This window comes from Clavelina lepadiformis, chromosome 3 (assembly GCF_947623445.1).
Source record: "Clavelina lepadiformis chromosome 3, kaClaLepa1.1, whole genome shotgun sequence".
In the NCBI taxonomy this organism is placed as follows: Eukaryota; Metazoa; Chordata; class Ascidiacea; order Aplousobranchia; family Clavelinidae; genus Clavelina; species Clavelina lepadiformis.
In genome coordinates, this window is record NC_135242.1 from 18,074,608 (window position 1) to 18,096,009 (window position 21,402).

Here is a 21,402-nt window from a genome sequence, read left to right on the forward strand (position 1 = left end):
AAAGGTTTAATTCCACTAGTGATAATATTCCCGATCATTGTCTCCGATGTTATTACGTTGGATCCACTTTTCATTAAAATTTTTGAGAACGAATGGCAGACTGTTCATAGAAATGTTTTTATACATTTTGTCGTAGAAAGTGTGCAGAACATGGAACTTGTCTGACGACTGCCGGTACAGTAACGGTTTAAACTCGTTACAAGTAGTGCAAACATCCGTTCACTGCAACTTATACAGAAGAGCAAATTAGAACTTTAAATGCTAAATAAACTAAAATTTAAACAGAAAGTTTATGTGTGCATTGACTCGTTTATAAAAGTAAGAAATTGTGTTTTTACTTGTTTTTAAAGTATTGCATAAATTATTTATTAACAGAGTTTGTGGTTTTTGTCAGGAAAAAGGCTTGATGCTTTTTACATACGTCATATGTGTGCATCTTAGAAGTTACGTGAAGAACGTAAGCGCTGCAGTTTCCTTTATACTCATACCGCAAAACACCCTATCTCAGGCATAAGGTATGTCCACAAACTTCTCGGTTACCGATTTACCACGGACATCCTTCACAGTAAACTTATTTCTAGAAGGATATTTTCTGATTTTGCATTACTTTTGTTATCTCTAACAGGTCATAAAACAGCTCCGCTTGTGATAGGATAATGCAATGTAGTCGGGCCACTACAACGCTAATTTATATAACAAAGTAACTGAGCTTTTAATGGGAAAAGTTCTGCACTTTAGCTAAGTCTTAGGCCTATGTCAGATCGCCGTCGAATATTTTGAAAAATAGGCAGGCTAACAGTTATTTCCTGTTATGAATTACTCATGTGATGACTAATTTCATGAACCCTTCAAGAACTTCCGCGAAAATATCACTACATTGAATTTGCGAAATGAAAGCAGGGTGCAGGACGAAAGCAGTCGAAAATCATGCGGAATAATTATAATAATTTTTTAATTAACTGTACGCTATATTGTTTAGATTAAAACCCAGAGACTTAAGATAAAGACATCAGATTCTTTCTTTATCAAGTATAGGTACCAATAATTCCTAAAGGTTACCAAATATGGTCAAAGAAATTGTGACTTAAAGACACCATTGCTAATAAATTGAGCTTGATAGTTATGGGGCTATAACAAAGAGTAAATATAGTATAAAATAGTATTTAAATACTGCTCGTATGTATAATGCTCCGCAGCAACTTGCTACGTTGTTTTTTAAGAACTAATTGCTGCAAGTAACAATTAAAAGAAATGCAGAAAGTTCATCACCATTGCTCGAAAATCCGTGGTTATAGTTTCTAGCTAACATTATCATCATGGTAATAGCACAAATGAACGTGAAGCAACAATAAATACAAACGAAACAAAAGGGAAAAAATACGACCTAATCGGATACCATTGGGGAGTAGGCGCGAAATCCTTATAAAGAATTTTGAAAACTTATATAGAAATAGCTTAATGTGCTAGAGACAAAACACATTTTCGAAATTTACTTGTCAAAGAGTTTGTAACATCGAAAAATGTTGAAGCATTTGCCAACACTTGCGGTGCTGGTGCGTGTTGTGTTTACGTATGTATGTGCTATAGTCAAATGTCTTACCTTGACAGGCTTGCTGCGGAAGCAGACAAGTGAGTAACGGTTGTTAACAAGCACGACCCATTTTCAGCCTGATTTCTAGTGAAGCTGTTAACTTTCAGTCAACGGAAGCAAAACCAGGTACACTAAAATAAAAATTGGCTCTATGAAACATGCTATGATTACCTAATTTACAAATATCTCAAAAGATAAGGTAGTTATTGATAGATAATTAATTGGTAGTTGTCGTTATTCTAATATAGATAACAATAAACCATAACCAGATTAACCTGTATAGTTGAGGTAAGGTGTACTGAAAGGCAGGTTGTTAGGGGCGGCGCCCCGGGCTCAAAGCATTTATGGGGGTGACCATAAGCAGAGCGAGACCTTCCTTGGGTATAAGGCAAACAAAATTAAAATTTCATGAAAAATTATTATTATTATTATTATTATTATTAAAATTATTATTGCGATTTCATGAAAGATTAAACAAACTTCAATGTTAGTTATATCTCGTACAAAATTTGCGCCAGGTTTTAGGAATTCTGGCGCATTATTGTCTGTGACTTTCTTGTGTAAAGAAATTATATTCACTCCACGAGTAGGACCACAGTTTATTTTAACAGTTTTCTGAAAATACAACCTCCCTTGGCTCATAAGCTTCGGGGTTTTGCCTGAGTGGGCCTGGCGGCTGTATTTAACATAACATGCTATTACGGTTGGTTAGCGTCGACTTTAATAGTGAACAGTATACATGAGGTGTATAGGTAACAGGCGAGTCGAACCAGTCAGTAGACCGCGAACTAGTCGACCGCGTAAGTTCAGGAATAAGGTAACAGACAAAGATTTTCTGCGTAATTTTTTTGTATTGAGTGCATAGTTGGGGCAGTTACGTTTATCCAGGATTTTTTTGGACTAATGTCACAAAACGGTTGTTTACTTTTCATACACTTCCCAAATTCCAAGGCTTGGCTGATAATGGTTAAATGATAGGTGGCCAAGAGAAAGCAAACGGTTACTCTAAACTCGCCAGCGCCGTTATCTCAGAACTATGATAACGTCTTAACTCTGGTAACTAGGGATCAAATATTCAAATATTCTTTCGGAATATGACCTTTCGGAAAGAATTTTTATCAAAGGGAGAAGATGGGGACCATTTGTTAAAGGTTATTTATCATATAAAGGTTCTAAACGGTGAGTACATTATCAATGAACTTGGGATAAAAGTGTTTTCGTTTGGTGCAGAAATTTTGGAGTTTTGAGCTCAGTTTTATTTGTTTGAGTTTGGCGACTGAGTAAAGTTTGCGACGCAAAAATATAACGAAACCTTAAGAACCACTGGTATAGAAGTTGTGTGACTAAAAAGTGTTGTGATGGTAATTACTCACAGATGATCTAGGACGCAAGTTATGTGGGTTTGCGATATTGGCATCAGATTTGTAGATCTTGGGAGCTTAGTCACAAAGACGATCTTGGGGCAAAAAATATTGATCATCCCTATAGTATAGGGTATATAAACTTCACAATACTGTAGCCTACCCCGCTAAGCTCTGGTTACAACTAAACTATACGATTTTTGTTGTTGAGCGGTTACTGCATCCACGTGTACAGAGCCTGATTAAGACAGTGACGGCTTGGGGCTAAAAGGTACAAGGGGTCTATACGATTTTTTGTCTTCATACCATTTAATATGCATATAGAATATTTACAAACAGTATTACCCCAAATATATTTGTTAAAAATTTTCAATTGTTTAGTATAGGGCACATACTGTACAAGCCATAAAGTAATTATTGCTTTCAGAACTAAAACTGCGACTTCACATTAGAAGAATTTATATCTAACAACGCAATTTTTCATTGGTTCTTTGTTAATTGGAATCAATTAATTACATTATATTATTTGAGAAAATAATATATTTTTAATAAACCAATGTTTATTTGCTAATTTTCTGATATGATGCTCAGCATTCTGCTTTGGGGTGGGCACTTATCTACGAGTTCTTTCTGCGGTTTAATTTTTGTTTTAGCTGTATATGATCAATATATGATGCAATGCAGTCTGACTTCATCGCGCAGCGCGCACTACAGATGAGCTCCACAAGCCAAGTTTGATTTAACAGAAAACAAGTGAATTTAAAGAATTAAGATACAGAGAATGTTTATTTTGCAGGACAAACATGCCGCAAAAAATACATGTCAAATGAAGCCTATAAACATGATGTGTTTTTGATTTTATTAAGTTCATCGCAATATTCATGAAGTTATACGTGATGTATAGGAATGGATCTGCCATACATCGTACATATAGGTCAATATTTGTGTCTATCTTCTGCAGGCTCGACAGCAGTTAGCAATAGGTAGAATAATAACGATTCATGGCTATAATCTTTGTACCATTTTTGATGACAATTTCGAGGAAAACCACAAAATGAAAACGGAAATATCTTATCGATCAGGAAATACAGTTTCTATAGCAAGAACTCGTAAAAGTAAGACAGTTTGCTCTGTATAGCGATCAGTAAATTACCGCCAGGTTTAAGTCGTGTGAAAACTATTTTCAGTCCAAACATGTCAAAGGTAGGCAGGCAGGAATAAATAAATCACAGATATTTCAATACCAGTACAAAATTTACTACTGTAGAGTTTAAATTTTTTTTTTATAAGTACTGGGATCTTCATATTGGTTACAAAATTTATGCCTAAGCTTTAAAGATTGTGGTTTCTTTCATCGTAAGCAAAGTCAAGTCAGAGGTCTACTAAGCTATGTAAGATAAAAAAATTTTGAGCAATCAGTAGATCATTTTTTGCTTGGTACAAGATTTTTGAAAAGTCACTTTAGATATATCAAGACTACGCTTTGAATTTATGTTTGCAATGCTTGTTTAAAAAAAGTTGCTGTTGTTGTAGTAGTTGTTTTCCTTGACTCCCGGAACAGTTTTTGGAAAAGTTCCGAATGAAAAACCTTATATGTCCTATATAATGTAAGTTTTTGTGAAAAATCAAATCACCTCATCTCACACAAGAGTATGATTTAAGTTGTGCAAAAATATGAAACAGCTACATATGTAGTTAGAACTGAAGAAGCAAGATCAAGCTTGCAAAAGTTGATAGAGATAAATTAAAGTTAACCCTTGAGGAGCTACGTTATTTTACTATTGATTTTATACCGTTTTTTCTGCATACTTTAATTTCTTTGTTATCCACTTTCTAGTCCGCTTTTTATGAGCACACTGGATAGTGGATAACCAAGAAATAAGAAACGCGAACCGCAAAATATTTTTGATCCTTAAGCATTTTAACATAACTTACTTAAACTGGAGCAATTAATTGCTATAATGTTTCATCGTCTGTTAGTAACTTATAGTGTATCGGATAAGCCTCTGCCGACAACATTCTGTTATAGGTTCTATTGAGATAATGGCCACCACAATAGACGGATTTGGTTTAATGTAATCAACTGAAATTGACAACTGAGTTTATTAAAGAAATCGAGAAAATCAGAAGTTACGTTCTAAAACACTTCAACGTCCAGCGAATTTGGGATAACTTATTCAAGAAAAGGCTCGATAATTATTAATAAGCTCAAATAGTAAAAACTTTCTTCGCCCAGCTTGCCACGTACAAGCCATAAATATAGGCCTATGTTTAAATTAATGGTAAAATATTTTACCCATCCATTTAGAAGATAAAAAAGAGAAGGTCTGTCAATGGCGTTCGGTCGGAGCCACGGTTTCCAGTCTATGTTGGACTGATCGCGATTCTAACTATGCCGAAGTTGGTGTTCCTTTCGTACATCGGTTTCGCTGAAGCCACCACGACTCTAGCGAAGATAAGGTTCGATCGTAGTTTTCAGGTTGCAATTTCATCCAGCTTTCAGTAATGGCCAAACCACTGGATTTCCGATACAGTTCAGCGGTTGCGACCTCGTGTTTAATTGTGTTCAGTCACATCAGACCAACCAAAAATGTATTCATCATCTAAGGCTGTGAGTTATCTATACAACTGAACAGTCGCTGTTCGATCATCTTCCTCGACCATTTATAAATCGAGATGAAAATCATGCTTAAGATCGGAAAACGAGTAAATTTACATCACAAGTTGACGGTCTCGTAGGCCTGCTTGATATAGAAGCAGGTTCTTCTTTGCTGGAAAAATAATACGGTAATCCTCCAAATGCTTTAAGTCATTTGCAACATTACGGATGAACTCAGTGCTTGACACCACATTCGCGTTGAAGGCATTGAGTCTTTATATACTTGTATAGGCATGTTTCAGCTGTTTCACTAAGAAAGTAGAAAATATTTAAAGTTATTTTACAGATTATGTTAGCTTTTATGTAATCTATTTGTATAAAATTTGCATCATTCCTCAAAAATGTTGGAAAGGGGGATAATGGTCAAGGTATTTGTTCTTCTTATCGTCCTCATGATCTCGTCCATCTATGTTTATTACAATTTTCTTTCCATTGATACCTTCATTGCTTTTACGAAAACACATCAAGTTTTGTTGCCCTGGTTGTCCAAATTGACGTCAAACACAAAGCAACATGATCCGTTCAACAACATTTCCACTTCAACAACAATAAAAACTGCATCGAACCAAGGAACAAGCACTGATGTCAATTTAATAAAGATTCAAGCCAATCTCTCACAGAAACTTGATGAAGTTTTGCAAAATTCTACCCAACAGGTAGTTTATGCAGTTTTAGATTTCTTTTGATTCTAAACGAAACTTCTTTCTTAGCATCAAAATTTAAAAATTTATACACTAATCATTGTCAAAAATAAAGCGAATAACAATATTAGATGTAGGGCATATAAAGGCAGAAAAGGTCTTATCTATTTTTTTTTTTAACATAAAGCAGTATAGCATCATCATTTGGGAACCACCATTCGGAGCTAAATCAACAAATCATCTCGATCAATCCAAATGTGGGGCATGTGACGTTTCATATGATAAAGGAAAAGTAAGTTTATACATTAGTTTGCAGTTTGCACCATAACTGCTTTAAATTTTGTTTCATTTGCTCTTATCTGGCTGTTGTTTTAGGTGAACGATTCAATGACAAAAGCTGTAGTTTTCCACTTCAATGAATTGCGGTTAAATAAAATGCCACAAACAAGGTGTAGATTGAAACCAGCTTTTTATTTTATTTTTTGATCACATATGTGTTGTGGATTTTGCTATTTGCCTAAGACTGCTATTTCATGATGAAAACATGTGGGTGTAGTAATGTATTTGCTTTATTATGAGACGCTTGGACCAGTATTACGTGTGGTGGTCCATGGAAGGTCCCCCGGCACTACGAGAATTGAGAGGAATGAAACTATCAGAATATGACAATGTTTTCAATCTTACTATGACGTACAGGTATGTATGGATGATCAAAACGATTAAATTTAAAGATTTCATAAACTTTATAAATAAATTTTATAAAGCAAACAATTTAGTAGAATTGATGCGTTTAGATAGTTTTTAAATAATTGGCAAACTATGTCTTGTTATTTTTCCGGGGTTTGCTGTTGATTTCGATCAACAAATATTTGTCGAGATTCAGTTTTCGATGTTTTAATCATTTTCAGGCGAGATTCTGATATATACAACCCCTACTCAACTGCAGTTGACGTTTTGCTAAATATACAATCAAGCGGGTCAGGAGATCCGGATAAAGATCTTGATCAACTGATATCAAAAAAGAACGCAATGGTCATTTGGATAGTTTCAAACTGTGGTGCTACCAAAGGGGCCCAAACCAGGATGAAACTGGTTCAGGATTTGATAAATGCTGGGCTGCCAGTTGATCGACGAGGAGGTTGTTTTCCAAAAAACAAACCAGCACCTCGAGGGCAGCAGCTTGAAATTATCAGTGAATTCAAGTTCTACTTGGCCTTTGAAAACAGCTATCACTGTCTTGATTACATCACTGAAAAACTATCTTTTAATGCTTTCGGAGGAGGAGCTGTTCCAGTCGTCTTTGGAGCTAAGAAATCAGATTACCAAGCTGTTGTACCACCAAATTCATGTATTTATGTGGACGATTTTACAAATTTGCAGAATTTAGTAAATTACCTAAAATATTTAGATAAAAATGCGACAGCTTATAAAGAATACATGAAATGGAGAACAATGAAACCCGAAGAAATGCCTAATTATGGTAGAAGCACCAGTTTATGTCAATTATGTCGTGTTTTACACGGAATCAATGTAGACAATTTATTTAATCCGTTCTATTCGGAAAGGTATTCTTCAATACCTTTGTTTGGACATCCATCGACACCACGTGTTGTGACTTCTTTAAGGGAGTGGTTTTACGGACCACTTAGCAAGGATTGTCTTGTGAATTATTAATGAAAGAATTTTATGTATATGCTTTTCACAACAAGGACACTAATTGTTATCATACTAAGGCTGTTGTCTTTTGCCGATTTTAGTTTGAAATATTTTCTCAACAATGTGACTTTTTATTCTTTTATCTAATTTTTCTATTAATTATATTTTTGCATCTTTTGCAGCATTTCCGTAAGTCTTGTCTTCGTTGATAGATATGTTCACATTTTTTGTTTGTGGTACTTGCAAAAATATATTTTCACCGCTTATCTAAAGCTCAACCTTAACCACCTCATGGTATATTTATAGTGTGAACTGATGTTATGAGAAGGGACTCCTGTAACATTTTGTAACATTTTTCTGGAGTAGGTAAGCCTATGTTTCATTTTCATAATATATAAGCTTGTAAGCGTAAAAGGCTGTAAAAATCGGTTGATTACATGTGAACAACGGTATGCAGGAGATACGTAGACTTCACTCAAGATTTTTGATCATATTTCAATAAATGCTCATGTAAAGACGTTTTATCAATACCGTAACGTCTTGTGGCCATATCAAAACAGAGGAGGACTTGCGCAATCTTCTTCTAAGTGAACATAGGTTGTTGATTATATAAAGATAACATGATGTTTTGCGACCAATAGATAAAGTATAGTCTTATATAATCACAAACACAGTGGTTTTTGCGTGCTGCCATCTTCGACTTTTAATGTCCATGAAAAAATGTTCGTGTCCTGTTTTCCAATTAATGGGCGCACAATTTCCAAGTTAAGAATGTTCCAGCGATTTGTTCGTAACGAAAGAGCTGACTCATATCGACTACTACAGCGGAAGAAAATAACACGAACGCTCTTCATAACAGGAGAACTGGCGGGACTTTGTAGGGGAAGTTTGTCGCATCAAGAATTTATAAAGTAAGCGATTTTACGTTTAACGGCTAAGTAAATAAGTGGTAGCCTGATGTTTCTCTATCTCTGCAGATATTCGTCTTTAATTTTTCTTTTAACTCTGATCACAGCGTGTGGTAAGTTAGTTATCTGCGCTCAAGGTAACATCGCAAGGAGTATTGCAATGTTTCACGTTAAAAGTCATCGCGTTCACTTTTAGCAATTCATTGAATTGGTGTGGTAGGATATCGCATCACAATCTTTGTCCTCGACTGAGAAAAGTCTTTGCACGAACGAAATACGGCGATGATTCCAGTCACCGTTCGAGCTTGGGTTACCGAGCTTGTCTTCGTGAAATATCCGATTCACATACACATTTTTTCTTTAGTTTTTTGACTTTGGTATTGCTTGCATTTGGAACTGTTCAACGGGACCACTGAACAGAAACAAGCGTCGTTCATGCCTTGCTCAAGTGGATTACAACGGTAGCACAACTGGGAATCGAACTCGGACCATATTTCTACGAGCCAGGCGCCCCTGAGCCGACAAAAGTTAACTACCATGTTTGCAAATTTTGTTCTGAATATCGGAAGATACATTTTTTATTTCTTAAATATAGGTAGTCTGCAGCTAAGGCAAACATGCGAGGTCATTGTGGGCTATAATACCAAGTTATTGCACATGTCAAAGTCTGAAACTCAATGATGGTTATGGCTTCATATTGTGCTGAGTCCGTCTATTTGCCTGCCGATTATCATGTTTTTTCCCGAGGACGGAGCAAATCTAACAAGCTATCATGTTGCAAGTCGCAAAAGATGTTGCAAAAGATTTTAAATGAAACCCTATAGCGCCAGGAAACGCTAGTTCGGTTGCAGACCACGAAATCACTAAGTATTTAACTGCACAATATTCCACCACAAACCGCAAAATCTGACAATTTTTCTTCAACATTTCCTTTTAAATTCAGATCACAATATCTGACATGACAGCAGATACACACAATTCGATCTATGACACTTTCCACTTCAAAAATAACCCGATCGGATTACTTCGTAAATAGCGGCAGGGCCATTATGCGCGGGTTTTCTTGGAATTCTGTCACAAATCAAGGCTACACAGTCATACAAGCGGCCAACATATCTTTTGTGTTTCTGAGGCGTTTTGCATGTACGGTAGGGCAGCAGAGTGGTTAGTTAGAGCGTTGGACACGCAATATTGTGGCGAGTGTGCGATACTCAGCCTTTGTAATACCTTGGAATAAGGCATTAACGACCTTTCAGGCCGAGTTTAAAAGGTGCAAAAACTTTCCTCAGCCTGAGAATTAAAATTAAGACACCATACTAAACGACCAGGCACATGCACAGCATATGTTCCGCATGCAATGAGTTCACACATACACAAACCTAATCATCAATTACTTTCATATTATTTAAAAACGGAAAACTATCTCTATTAAACAATTTCTAAGATTTTTATAGCTCCAATTGACAGAGGCCTATTTAGGCTATGTGAAGTTTCACGGAAGTAATTACAGCCTCGGCAATGATTACTTGAAACACCTGAAAATGAACGCTTACACGTTAGTTTCGCGCATCATGACCTAACGGTGGTTAGAAGTTATCATTGCAATTACAGTATCTTTTAACCTAAACGAAGTAAATTCCTATTGTGTGAGCATGCATAATTTAAATGAAACTCGCGGGCGATTATCTGCTAAGTGTCGATTATAATTATCTAAAGATAACATGATGTTTCGCGACCAATAGATAAAGTATAGTTTTATATAATCACAAACACGGTGGTTTTTGCCTGCTGTGATCTTTGACTTTTAATGTCCATGAAAAATTCCAAAAGCTGTTACTATGAAAGCCATATATAGACAGTTTTGAATTATTGTTGTAATTTGTCGGAATGCTTAATACAAGGCTTAAAGCTCAAACTGCTCTGCAAATGAATGTAAATTAAGACAATCGTTTGTCACTTTGTTTTATACGTTGTCTTATAAGTTTGTTTTTTGGAATAAGTGACCACCTAAGTATGGAGACGTATCTTAGTTTGCTTTGGAATACGATCAACGGCGTATAAGTGTTATCTCAAATACACGGTTTTGGGAGTTTTTTGTCCACCTCTTTATTGGTATTAAACATAAATGGCTTGTGGTTTGATAAGCGACAATACTCTATCTATGGTATAAAGTAACAAAAAGAACAGCCTGAACATTAACCAGCTTAATATAGATTTTTAAAAGTGGCATCATTTTCAAAGGTGAGCCAGGAAAGTCTGAGGAAACGGAGATTCGTCTCATATATTTATTTATGAGCAGATCTCCTAAGACTTCGTCCTCGTTGTTGTTTGATGTCAGTCACATACAATATGCTCCCAATTCCATCCATCGACATCCATCGACACCACGTGTTGTGAATTCATTAAGGGAGTGGTTTTATGGACCAGTTAACAAGGTTTGTCTTGCGAATTATTAATGTACTGTATATACCCAACTTTTTCCATAGGCTCCCATGTTTCGTGGGCATCTTACCGAAAACGTTAAGGATATTTTCTGTTTACGTAAATTTTATACTTTTGTTGGTTAGCATTGACTTATATACTCAATATGAGAGATATATATGCAGGCCTATAAACAATTTTTTTTATGCATAAAATCTTAAATTATTATAGGTCTACATAACATACTTAGGCTTATTACTGAATAACATGAACATTGGTTGACGATTACTTATATGGAAATGGAAGGCAATAAAGATATTTCTTTGTTATAATAGTCAGCAATTATCTATCCTGCGGAATTCAAAATGTTAACTGTGTATCATATTTCCTTTACACCTTATAAAAAAGAGTGGAGTTACATTTATCACTACACAATTTATTTCGAGCGGAACGGTTATCTTTCTTTGAATTGACCGTTGTGTATAAAGTTGTCCAAATGTTTCTGGTAGATCAACACATGGCATGCTTTGTTTTGTATAGCAGTGGAGTGGTTATATTCTGTAAAATAAAATGGCTGTTTATCAACTCAAATTTAAAAAAGAAATGGCAACTTGTTGCTTAGAATTTTGCTTTTTATAAAAAAAGAAGGTGAAAGAAGCAAGAAACGTCATTTTTATTACCTTCGTGTTATAGCAACCGACACGTATCAAAGTGATCAGCGATTCAACTGTTCTGTTTTTGACTAGACTAGTATCTCACGATGTTATGTTTACTTTGCTCTTTAGCTGCAGATGAATGAGTGCTGAAAACTATAGTTTTGTTAAGCTAAGATCAGTTTGAATCTCAGTTTGGAAAACTGAGCTTGGACTCTGCTATGAAACAAACGTAACAGTAAAAATATACTTTTAGTTCATGAGGCTCATGCTGTATACGATTTTGATGCAGATGCTTTATTTCTTCAGAAGCATCTTTGTGATATTTTATTAAAATTGAAATACTGACAATTAACTGGGTCTCTGCACAGTGTACACCTTCTATGCGAAACCTTCTTGCGTAACTTGAGCACAATTTGCACAAAAATGGTTGACAGAACTGTTCTGAGCAAGATACTGATTGTTCTAATAGTGCTGGTGACGTCATCAACCTATCTTTGTTACAATTTTCTTTCTACCATAACCTTCAATACTTTTTCGAAATCACATCAAGTCTTGCTACGTTGGCCGAAGAGATTAACGTCGTCCACTAACCAATACGAGCCGTTCAATGATATTCAAATTCCAGCAACAACAAAAACTGCATCGAACCAAGGAACAAGCACTGACGTCGATTTAATAAAGATTCGTGCCAATCTCTCACAAAAACTTGATGAAGTTTTGCAAAATTCTACCCAACAGGTAGTTTATGCAGTTTTACATTGCTTTTGATTCTAAACGAAACTTCTTTCTTAGCATCAAAATTTAGAAATTTATACGGCATATAAAGGAAGAAAAGGTCTTATCTATTTTGTTTTTAACATAAAGCGGTTTAGCATCATCATTTGGGAACCACCATTCGGAGCTAAATCAACAATTCATCTTGATCAATCCAAATGTGGGGCATGTGACGTTTCATATGATCAAGGAAAAGTAAGTTTATACATTAGTTTGCACCATAACTGCTTTAAATTTTGTTTCATTTGCTCTTATCTGGCTGTTGTTTTAGGTGCACGATCCAATGACAAAAGCTGTAGTTTTCCACTTCAATGAACTGCGGTTAAATAAAATGCCACATACAAGGTGTAGATTGAAACCAGCCTTTTATTCTATTTTTTGATCACATATGTGTTGTGGATTTTGCTATTTGCCTAAGACTGCTATTTCCTGATGAAAACATGTCGGTGCAGTAATGTATTTGCTTTATGATGAGACGCTTGGACCAGTATTACGTGTGGTGGTCCATGGAAGGTCCCCCGGCACTACGAGAATTGAGAGGAATGAAACTATCAGAATATGACAATGTTTTCAATCTTACTATGACGTACAGGTATGTATGGATGATCAAAACGAGTAAATATAAAGATTTCATAAACTCCATAAATAAATTTTATAAAGCAAACAATTTAGTAGAATTGATGCGTTTAGATAGTTTTTAATTAATTGGCAAACTATGTCTTGTTATTTTTCCGAGGTTTGCTGTTGATTTCGATCAACAAATATTTGTCGAGATTCAGTTTTCGATGTTTTAATCATTTTCAGGCGAGATTCTGACATATACAACCCCTACTCAACTGCAGCTGACGTTTTGCTAAATATACAATCAAGCGGGTCAGGAGATCCGGATAAAGATCTTGATCAACTGATATCAAAAAAGAAGGCAATGGTCATTTGGATGGTTTCAAACTGTGGTGCTACCAAAGGGGCCCAAACCAGGATGAAACTGGTTCAGGATTTGATAAATGCTGGGCTGCCAGTTGATCGACGAGGAGGTTGTTTTCCAAAAAACAAACCAGCACCTCGAGGGCAGCAGCTTGAAATTATCAGCGAATTCAAGTTCTACTTCGCTTTTGAAAACAGCTATCACTGTCTTGATTACATCACTGAAAAACTATCTTTTAATGCTTTCGGAGGAGGAGCTGTTCCAGTCGTCTTTGGAGCTAAGAAATCAGATTACCAAGCTGTTGTACCACCAAATTCATGTATTTATGTGGACGATTTTGCAAATTTGCAGAATTTAGTAAATTACCTAAAATATTTAGATAAAAATGTGACAGCCTATAAAGAATACATGAAATGGAGAACAATGAAACCCGAAGAAATGCCTAATTATGGTAGAAGCACCAGTTTATGTCAATTATGTCGTGTTTTACACGGAATCAATGTAGACAATTTATTTAATCCGTTCTATTCGGAAAGGTATTCTTCCATACCTTTGTTTGGACATCCATCGACACCACGTGTTGTGACTTCTTTAAGGGAGTGGTTTTACGGAACACTTAGCAAGAATTGTCTTGCGAATTATTAATGAAAGAATTTTATGTATATGCTTTTCACAACAAGGACACTAATTGTTATCATACTAAGGCTGTTGTCTTTTGCCGATTTTAGTTTGAAATATTTTCTCAACAATGTGACTTTTTATTCTTTTATCTAATTTTTCTATTAATTATATTTTTGCATCTTTTGCAGCATTTCCGTAAGTCTTGTCTTCGTTGATAGATATGTTCACATTTTTTGTTTGTGGTACTTGCAAAAATATATTTTCACCGCTTATCTAAAGCTCAACCTTAACCACCTCATGGTATATTTATAGTGTGAACTGATGTTATGAGAAGGGACTCCTGTAACATTTTGTAACATTTTTCTGGAGTAGGTAAGCCTATGTTTCATTTTCATAATATATAAGCTTGTAAGCGTAAAAGGCTGTAAAAATCGGTTGATTACATGTGAACAACGGTATGCAGGAGATACGTAGACTTCACTCAAGATTTTTGATCATATTTCAATAAATGCTCATGTAAAGACGTTTTATCAATACCGTAACGTCTTGTGGCCATATCAAAACAGAGGAGGACTTGCGCAATCTTCTTCTAAGTGAACATAGGTTGTTGATTATCTAAAGATAACATGATGTTTCGCGACCAATAGATAAAGTATAGTCTTATATAATCACAAACACAGTGGTTTTTGCCTGCTGTGATCTTTGACTTTTAATGTCCATGAAAAATTCCAAAAGCTGTTACTATGAAAGCCATATATAGACAGCTTTGAATTATTATTGTAATTTGTCGGAATGCTTAATACAAGGCTTAAAGCTCAAACTGCTCTGCAAATGAGTGTAAATTAAGACAATCGTTTGTCACTTTGTTTTATACGTTGTCTTATAAGTTTGTTTTTTGGAATAAGTGACCACCTAAGTATGGAGACGTATCATAGTTTGCTTTGGAATACGATCAACGGCGTATAAGTGTTATCTCAAATACACGGTTTTGGGAGTATTTTGTCCACCTCTTTATTGGTATTAAACATAAATGGCTTGGGGTTTGATAAGCGACAATACTCTATCTATGGTATAAAGTAACAAAAAGAACAGCCTGAACATTAACCAGCTTAATATAGATTTTTAAAAGTGGCATCATTTTCAAAGGTGAGCCAGGAAAGTCTGAGGAAACGGAGGTTCGACTCATATATTTATTTATGAGCAGATCTCCAAAGACTTCGTCCTCGTTGTTGTTTGATGTCAGTCACATACAATATGCTCCCAAATCTATCCATCGACACCACGTGTTGTGAATTCATTAAGGGAGTGGTTTTATGGACCAGTTAGCAAGGTTTGTCTTGCGAATTATTAATGTAGGCTACTGTTTTTAAATACATTTTCAGAAATACTTTTCGGCTTCTATTTTATGAACTTTTTGCATTTGTCCTTTTGTCCATTTGTTTTATTACTTTTCACCTATATGTCATTTTGTTTGTCCAACTATATCGTAGTCGTAATGAATCGAGTCTGTGAAATGACTTAGGTCAGATTCGAGTGACTTTTGCAATGACTTGACTTGATTCCGGTTGGTAAATTTTTGTTGATTAGGCAAATTTTACCATCAAAGTAAAACGAATTTTTCCAAACGCGTTATTATGATGTATAAGTTATTTGTCTATTCTATACGAACGCATACGGCCCAGCAAAATCAAGCAAATTTTAAATTGTACACAAATTGCACCTTGCATAAATAGTTATATATATAAAGAGTGGTTGCCTGTTTTTATTAAACTAACCCGGCGTTCTTCTCTGTCTCACAACTGTTATTGCACTCCATCGTAAAAGAAACCTCAGTATCCACAATTTGGGCAATTGCTTGAAATGTTTTACCATGTTTTTGAGATCTCAAATATATCTTTCTGTAAAGTTTGGATACTTTTTATTATTTTCCGTTAAATTTTATATACGTTGCGAGATTATTTCGAAAGCTCCTTAGATTGAACTTCAAAAAAAACCACCGGTACCTGAAAAAACTTCATGTCATGTGTTACAAAGCACAAAAACTTTGTCGATTTGATTATTTAGCAAACTCATCATAGGGAATGTTCAAAGTGAAAGTGGGGCACAAACTCAATTCTAATTAGGCAAGAGTATCGAATGCTAAAACAAAGGTGAGAACGGCAAACCTAAAAACATAATAAAAATATTGAAATATACAAACAACCACAAACGATTACACAACAGTATCAAAAACACATTAATTTCACATTTCATGTAAACACTTTAGTAGGAGTTTTCGTCCATTACAAATGGGATTTCTACCGCCGGGATTTTGCAGGTAAACATGTGTTTATGTTTGAATTTTCAATACACCGTCTCAAATACGATCAGTGATCGCCCTGCTTCAACGGAGCTGACGTGTTACTGGTTTTACATGACAAGTAACGATCGATATCTTTAAATAGTTTAAAATTGATCAATTTTTAGTGGGTTAAAATCAATTTAATTTTCAGCAAAAAATTAGCTAAATGTAAAAAACAGCTATTTTACTACTGCCATTTAAATCATCGCTATAATGTCAGCTATACCAAGTACCTCATGGTAAAAACAAAATAACGTGATGTGCTTTACTGGACACAGTAATCAGTTTATCAACTTGCATATATAATCTTTTATAATAAATGTAATTTACAAATTTCGATAAGTTCTATGTAGTATAATCGAAGAAGCAACTGCATAAATATTTTAGCTTTTCATTGTCGTAAGTATAAGAAACTAAAACAGTTGTTCTGAGCACTATAAGCTTTCAATCACCCTGCAGTGTAATAAAAAGACTTATAAAGTTTCTTTCATTAATAATTCACAAGACAATCCTTGCTAAGTGGTCCGTAAAACCACTCCCTTAAAGAAGTCACAACACGTGGTGTCGATGGATGTCCAAACAAAGGTATTGAAGAATACCTTTCCGAATAGAACGGATTAAATAAATTGTCTACATTGATTCCGTGTAAAACACGACATAATTGACATAAACTGGTGCTTCTACCATAATTAGGCATTTCTTCAGGTTTCATTGTTCTCCATTTCATGTATTCTTTATAGGCTGTCGCATTTTTATCTAAATATTTTAGGTAATTTACTAAATTTTGCAAATTTTCAAAATCGTCCACATAAATACATGAATTTGGTGGTACAACAGCTTGGTAATCTGATTTATTAGCTCCGAAGACGACTGGAACAGCTCCTCCTTTGAAAGCATTTACAAATAGTTTTTCAGTGACGTAATCAAGACAGTGATAGCTGTTTTCAAAAGCGAAGTAGAACTTGAATTCACTGATAATTTCAAGCTGCTGCCCTCGAGGTGCTGGTTTGTTTTTTGGAAAACAACTTCCTCGTCGATCAACTGGAAGCCCAGCATTTATCAAATCCTGAACCAGTTTCATCCTGGTTTGGGCCCCTTTGGTAGCACCACAATTTGAAACTATCCAAATGACCATGGCGTTCTTTTTTGATATCAGTTGATCAAGATCTTTATTTGGATCTCCTGACCCGCTTGATTGTATATTTTGTAAAACGTCAGCTGCAGTTGAGTAGGGGTTGTATATGTCAGAATCCTGTCTATACAAAGTACTATAAATAAGAACAAAACTCTGAGTTTGAAATTTTATGTAAGATTATTCTTTAAAACAAAATTAAATGTTACCATTTAAGAAAGTTAGAAATACGGCAAAAAACATTGCTGTATGCAAGAATGGTGAATTCGCACTTAACCAACAAATATGTACTGAATAGGCTAATTTGGAATTTGTCGACAATTTTTTACTTCTTGTCATACACAATAAATATTCATTCACGTTTTTAGAAGTACGTAGTGCATGTATATCGAAGACTAAAAAATGTCTGAAAACTTATAACAATATCGAGCTTAGTTAGCAGCATAAGACTGTAGAGATAAGAGCTAGAATAGCATGACAACCGTGCGGCCCTATACTGTATATGTATATACTAAGCACAAGATTATTACGAAAGTTTGGTGACCGATTTTATCGAGAAGTATTGTAAGTGAATTAATCTTTTAACGGGTAATAAATAATTTCAAATATCTTCTTCAACGTTCGCTTTTTGATATTTCTTGGAACAATTATCCGCTTCAAACGAATCCAACTAAATTGGGCGAAGGTGCATTAGTAATAATTCTCATAACATTCGTGATGATACTGTAGTTTTAAAAAAATCAAAAATGTCGAAAGTGACGAAAGGAGCAAACGCGTTTGAAAGTGTCGTTAAAAAAACAGCGCTGTAACTTAACCATTCGAAAGACTTGTAAAACCATGTTGCAATTTCAAATCGCTTCAAATTGTGAACTTATCACTACAAATTATAACGGTTGTTTTACTGAGAATTTGTTGTTCACCATCATCTGTCGAACAAACTATATGCAAACTAAAGCATAAGCAATCAAATCTTTATTTCGTCGAAACCAGAATTTCTGCGAATTTTTGGAATTTTTTTGTTGTCCGGCTACCTCCGTCTTGCAATTGGAATTAAAGTTGTTGGAAATATAGTACAGCTTGTAGAACGCCGATCAAATGTAACATAGCCTATCTTGTATTTTGATAGTTTTCTTACTAAGTAGGCTACGATTTGTTTTCGGATCTGGGAGAACTACGTAAATGTCGGTTTTTGTCAGGAGATGGTGTTTTACAGGAATTGTTTACTAAGTTTTGTGGGAGTTTTAACTACGGCTGGGACCGTGAGACAAGAATTTTCTATTCAAGTGGAACGACGAATAGAACGCAAACATTGTCGGCAATATTTGACCCATGATCCGATATAAAGACCAAAAAGAAGAACAAAGCAGAAGCAAAATGCTGTTCTGTTGATATGCTCTTTGGTTATGTTAGGAAAACAACCTCGGAATGGGGGAGCGAATTTGATTAATCAGCTTGTTGGCTACAATAGCGTCCAATCATACATTTTTACCTGTACGTCATTGTAAGATTGAAAACATTGTCATATTCTGATAGTTTCATTCCTCTCAATTCTCGTAGTGCCGGGGGACCTTCCATGGACCACCACACGTAATACTGGTCCGAGCGTCTCATAATTAATTAAAACAAAAATGATTTTATAAACTCTTGAAGTAACATGATTGTATTTTCTTCAACAATTTCTAACAATTGCTTGAAAACAATAAAGCCTATATATCTACCTGGTTTGTGGCATTTTGTTAAGTCGGAGCTCGTTAAAATGATACACTATGGCCTTTGTCGCCAAATCTTTTACCTAACATAAAAATAAAACTCACTTTAAAAAGAAGAGAAAAAGGTCAACCATATGAAATCATGACTATAAACTTACTTTTGCTTTATCATATGAAACGTCACATGCCCCACATTTGGATTGATCGAGATGATTTGTTGATTTAGCTCCGAATGGTGGTTCCCAAATGATGATATTGTACTGAAATGCAAAAGCATATGTTATAGGTTATAACGCCAATAATGATTAATTGATATAGTAGCATACCATAATAAGATTAATACTGCTATAGCTGAGAGTTTATGAATTGATTCTATACGTTTGTTTTCTTATTTGTTGGCGTTAATATCATTAAACTGTTATTAATATTATTTTATTATCATGTTTACAGTAAAAAACATTTGCCATTTGCCTTCGAAAAATATGAATCAACCACATCGCGTTTCAATTACCTGTTCAGTAACGTTGAACAAAACTTCATGGACCTTTTGTGAGAGACCGACAAGAGTTTGCATTAAATCCAATTTAGCACTTTTGCCTTGTTCTAACTCGGTTCTTGCTGACGTTCGAGTGTCATTGAGTTGGTTTTTCGAGTTGTTAGGCGATGTCAGCTTCTTAGGCCAACCAGACGTCGCGTGTTGTTTTTTGTGAAATTTGGTGAAATTCTCAGTTGAACGATAGTTGTGATAAATGTACAGGAATGTCGTCGCAAGTATGATGAAAACAACCAATGTCTTGCTTGTAACGGGCTTTTCCATCACTTTTATAAACTACAATGTTGGGGCTAAGTGCAGTACATAAGGTCTATTTATTGGACGTTATTGTTTAAATCTTGAACAAAATGTCTGGTAACTAATACATATCTCATCAAATTGAGATTTATGTTGCATAGTAGAAAATTGAACAAAAAACAAATTATTTTGGTATGCTTAAATCCCAGCAAATCAATAAAACTTCAACTTAAAGCTTAATTCTTAAACTCTGCCTCACTGTTTGCAAGTTGATTCATTACCTATAACGCACAGCATATATACATTATGTTTCAGAAGTGTGAAGACGTTCTAGATGCCCTTTTCTGTAGGCGAGCACAAATGCAATCCATATTAATTTAACCTGTCTGAACCTGATATCAAACTGACTTTTGTACTTTGAACCTGTAGTGTAATTTAAAAAGCGGAAAGGCATGATTTGACTAGGTCTAGTTCGTTCACTTATGTACTGTATGCCATTTATATCTTTAGTATTTAGTCACAGACTTTAGTCATAAATGTTGGTAAAAACTTATTTTAAAAACTGCACACAAAATAAACGTCGACTTAAAGTTGAAATTAAGGGCAGGAAGCATTACTATAAAAGCAGAATAGAGAAAACGCCCTGTCACCAACACTCACTAACCGAACTGCTTGATTTTTTTCAAAAACACTCTAGAAGGAAACGACGGTAACTCCATACAAATAGCGGGGGAGGTCGGTGCGTTATTAGTCCAAGCAACAAATGCGACAAAACTAATCACAATAATACAATGATGCAAAACACAAAACTTTGAAATGATAAATGAAATAAACCATTTGAGTACACAAGAAAAAATACAAAAACAAACGAAACGAAACAATGCACTAACGACACAAAATAAATGCGTGAACAGTAAAACAAAATGTGTCGAATTCCAACAAGTGCACACACACAAATTAAATAAAGTAAGCTATAAGAATAAACATAGCAACAATAGAGTCGCATTTGTTTGATACAGCTCCACAATGGCATCCTTCCGCTTAATCAAGCACGGTAGAGGTATAAGTGGTGGGAGTACGTCAGGAAAACAAATAATAATAATCGAATCATCATCGAACACTCCAAAAGGAAATGACAGGAATTCGATACGATTGGTGGGGTAAACCGGTGGCGTCATTAGTCTTGCACAAGGAAAAAAATACAAAAACAAACAAAA

At 35.0% G+C, this 21,402-nt stretch overlaps 3 protein-coding genes across 5 annotated transcripts; 2 read left to right on the top strand and 1 right to left on the bottom strand.

The window, feature by feature from the left end:
- Positions 1-1,453: 1,453 nt before the first annotated feature.
- On the top strand, positions 1,454-8,407 carry LOC143450529 (4-galactosyl-N-acetylglucosaminide 3-alpha-L-fucosyltransferase FUT6-like). 2 transcript variants are annotated; one of them, XM_076951115.1, is made up of 5 exons: positions 1,454-6,267; positions 6,440-6,544; positions 6,628-6,701; positions 6,832-6,948; positions 7,161-8,407. In XM_076951115.1, exons 1-5 carry the CDS (start codon positions 5,953-5,955, stop codon positions 7,924-7,926), a joined length of 1,377 nt encoding a protein of 458 aa, XP_076807230.1. In that variant the 5' UTR covers positions 1,454-5,952; the 3' UTR covers positions 7,927-8,407. The 2 variants fall into 2 exon arrangements, with proteins under 2 accessions (XP_076807230.1, XP_076807231.1); XM_076951116.1 differs by having other exon boundaries at positions 1,457-6,267; positions 6,443-6,544; positions 7,161-8,405.
- A 3,489-nt stretch (positions 8,408-11,896) lies between these two features.
- Positions 11,897-14,730, top strand: LOC143449569 (4-galactosyl-N-acetylglucosaminide 3-alpha-L-fucosyltransferase FUT6-like). Its single transcript, XM_076949821.1, has 5 exons — positions 11,897-12,631; positions 12,758-12,862; positions 12,939-13,012; positions 13,143-13,259; positions 13,472-14,730. Exons 1-5 carry the CDS (start codon positions 12,317-12,319, stop codon positions 14,235-14,237), a joined length of 1,377 nt encoding a protein of 458 aa, XP_076805936.1. The 5' UTR covers positions 11,897-12,316; the 3' UTR covers positions 14,238-14,730.
- Positions 14,731-16,144: 1,414 nt separating this feature from the next.
- Positions 16,145-20,302, bottom strand: LOC143449348 (4-galactosyl-N-acetylglucosaminide 3-alpha-L-fucosyltransferase FUT6-like). 2 transcript variants are annotated; one of them, XM_076949504.1, is made up of 5 exons: positions 19,907-20,302; positions 19,554-19,655; positions 19,405-19,478; positions 19,176-19,292; positions 16,145-17,810 (listed from the first exon to the last, which is right to left on the bottom strand). In XM_076949504.1, the coding sequence occupies exons 1-5, from the start codon at positions 20,210-20,212 to the stop codon at positions 17,045-17,047; spliced, it is 1,365 nt and encodes a 454-aa protein (XP_076805619.1). In that variant the 5' UTR covers positions 20,213-20,302; the 3' UTR covers positions 16,145-17,044. The 2 variants fall into 2 exon arrangements, with proteins under 2 accessions (XP_076805619.1, XP_076805618.1); XM_076949503.1 differs by having other exon boundaries at positions 16,145-17,822.
- Positions 20,303-21,402: the final 1,100 nt, after the last annotated feature.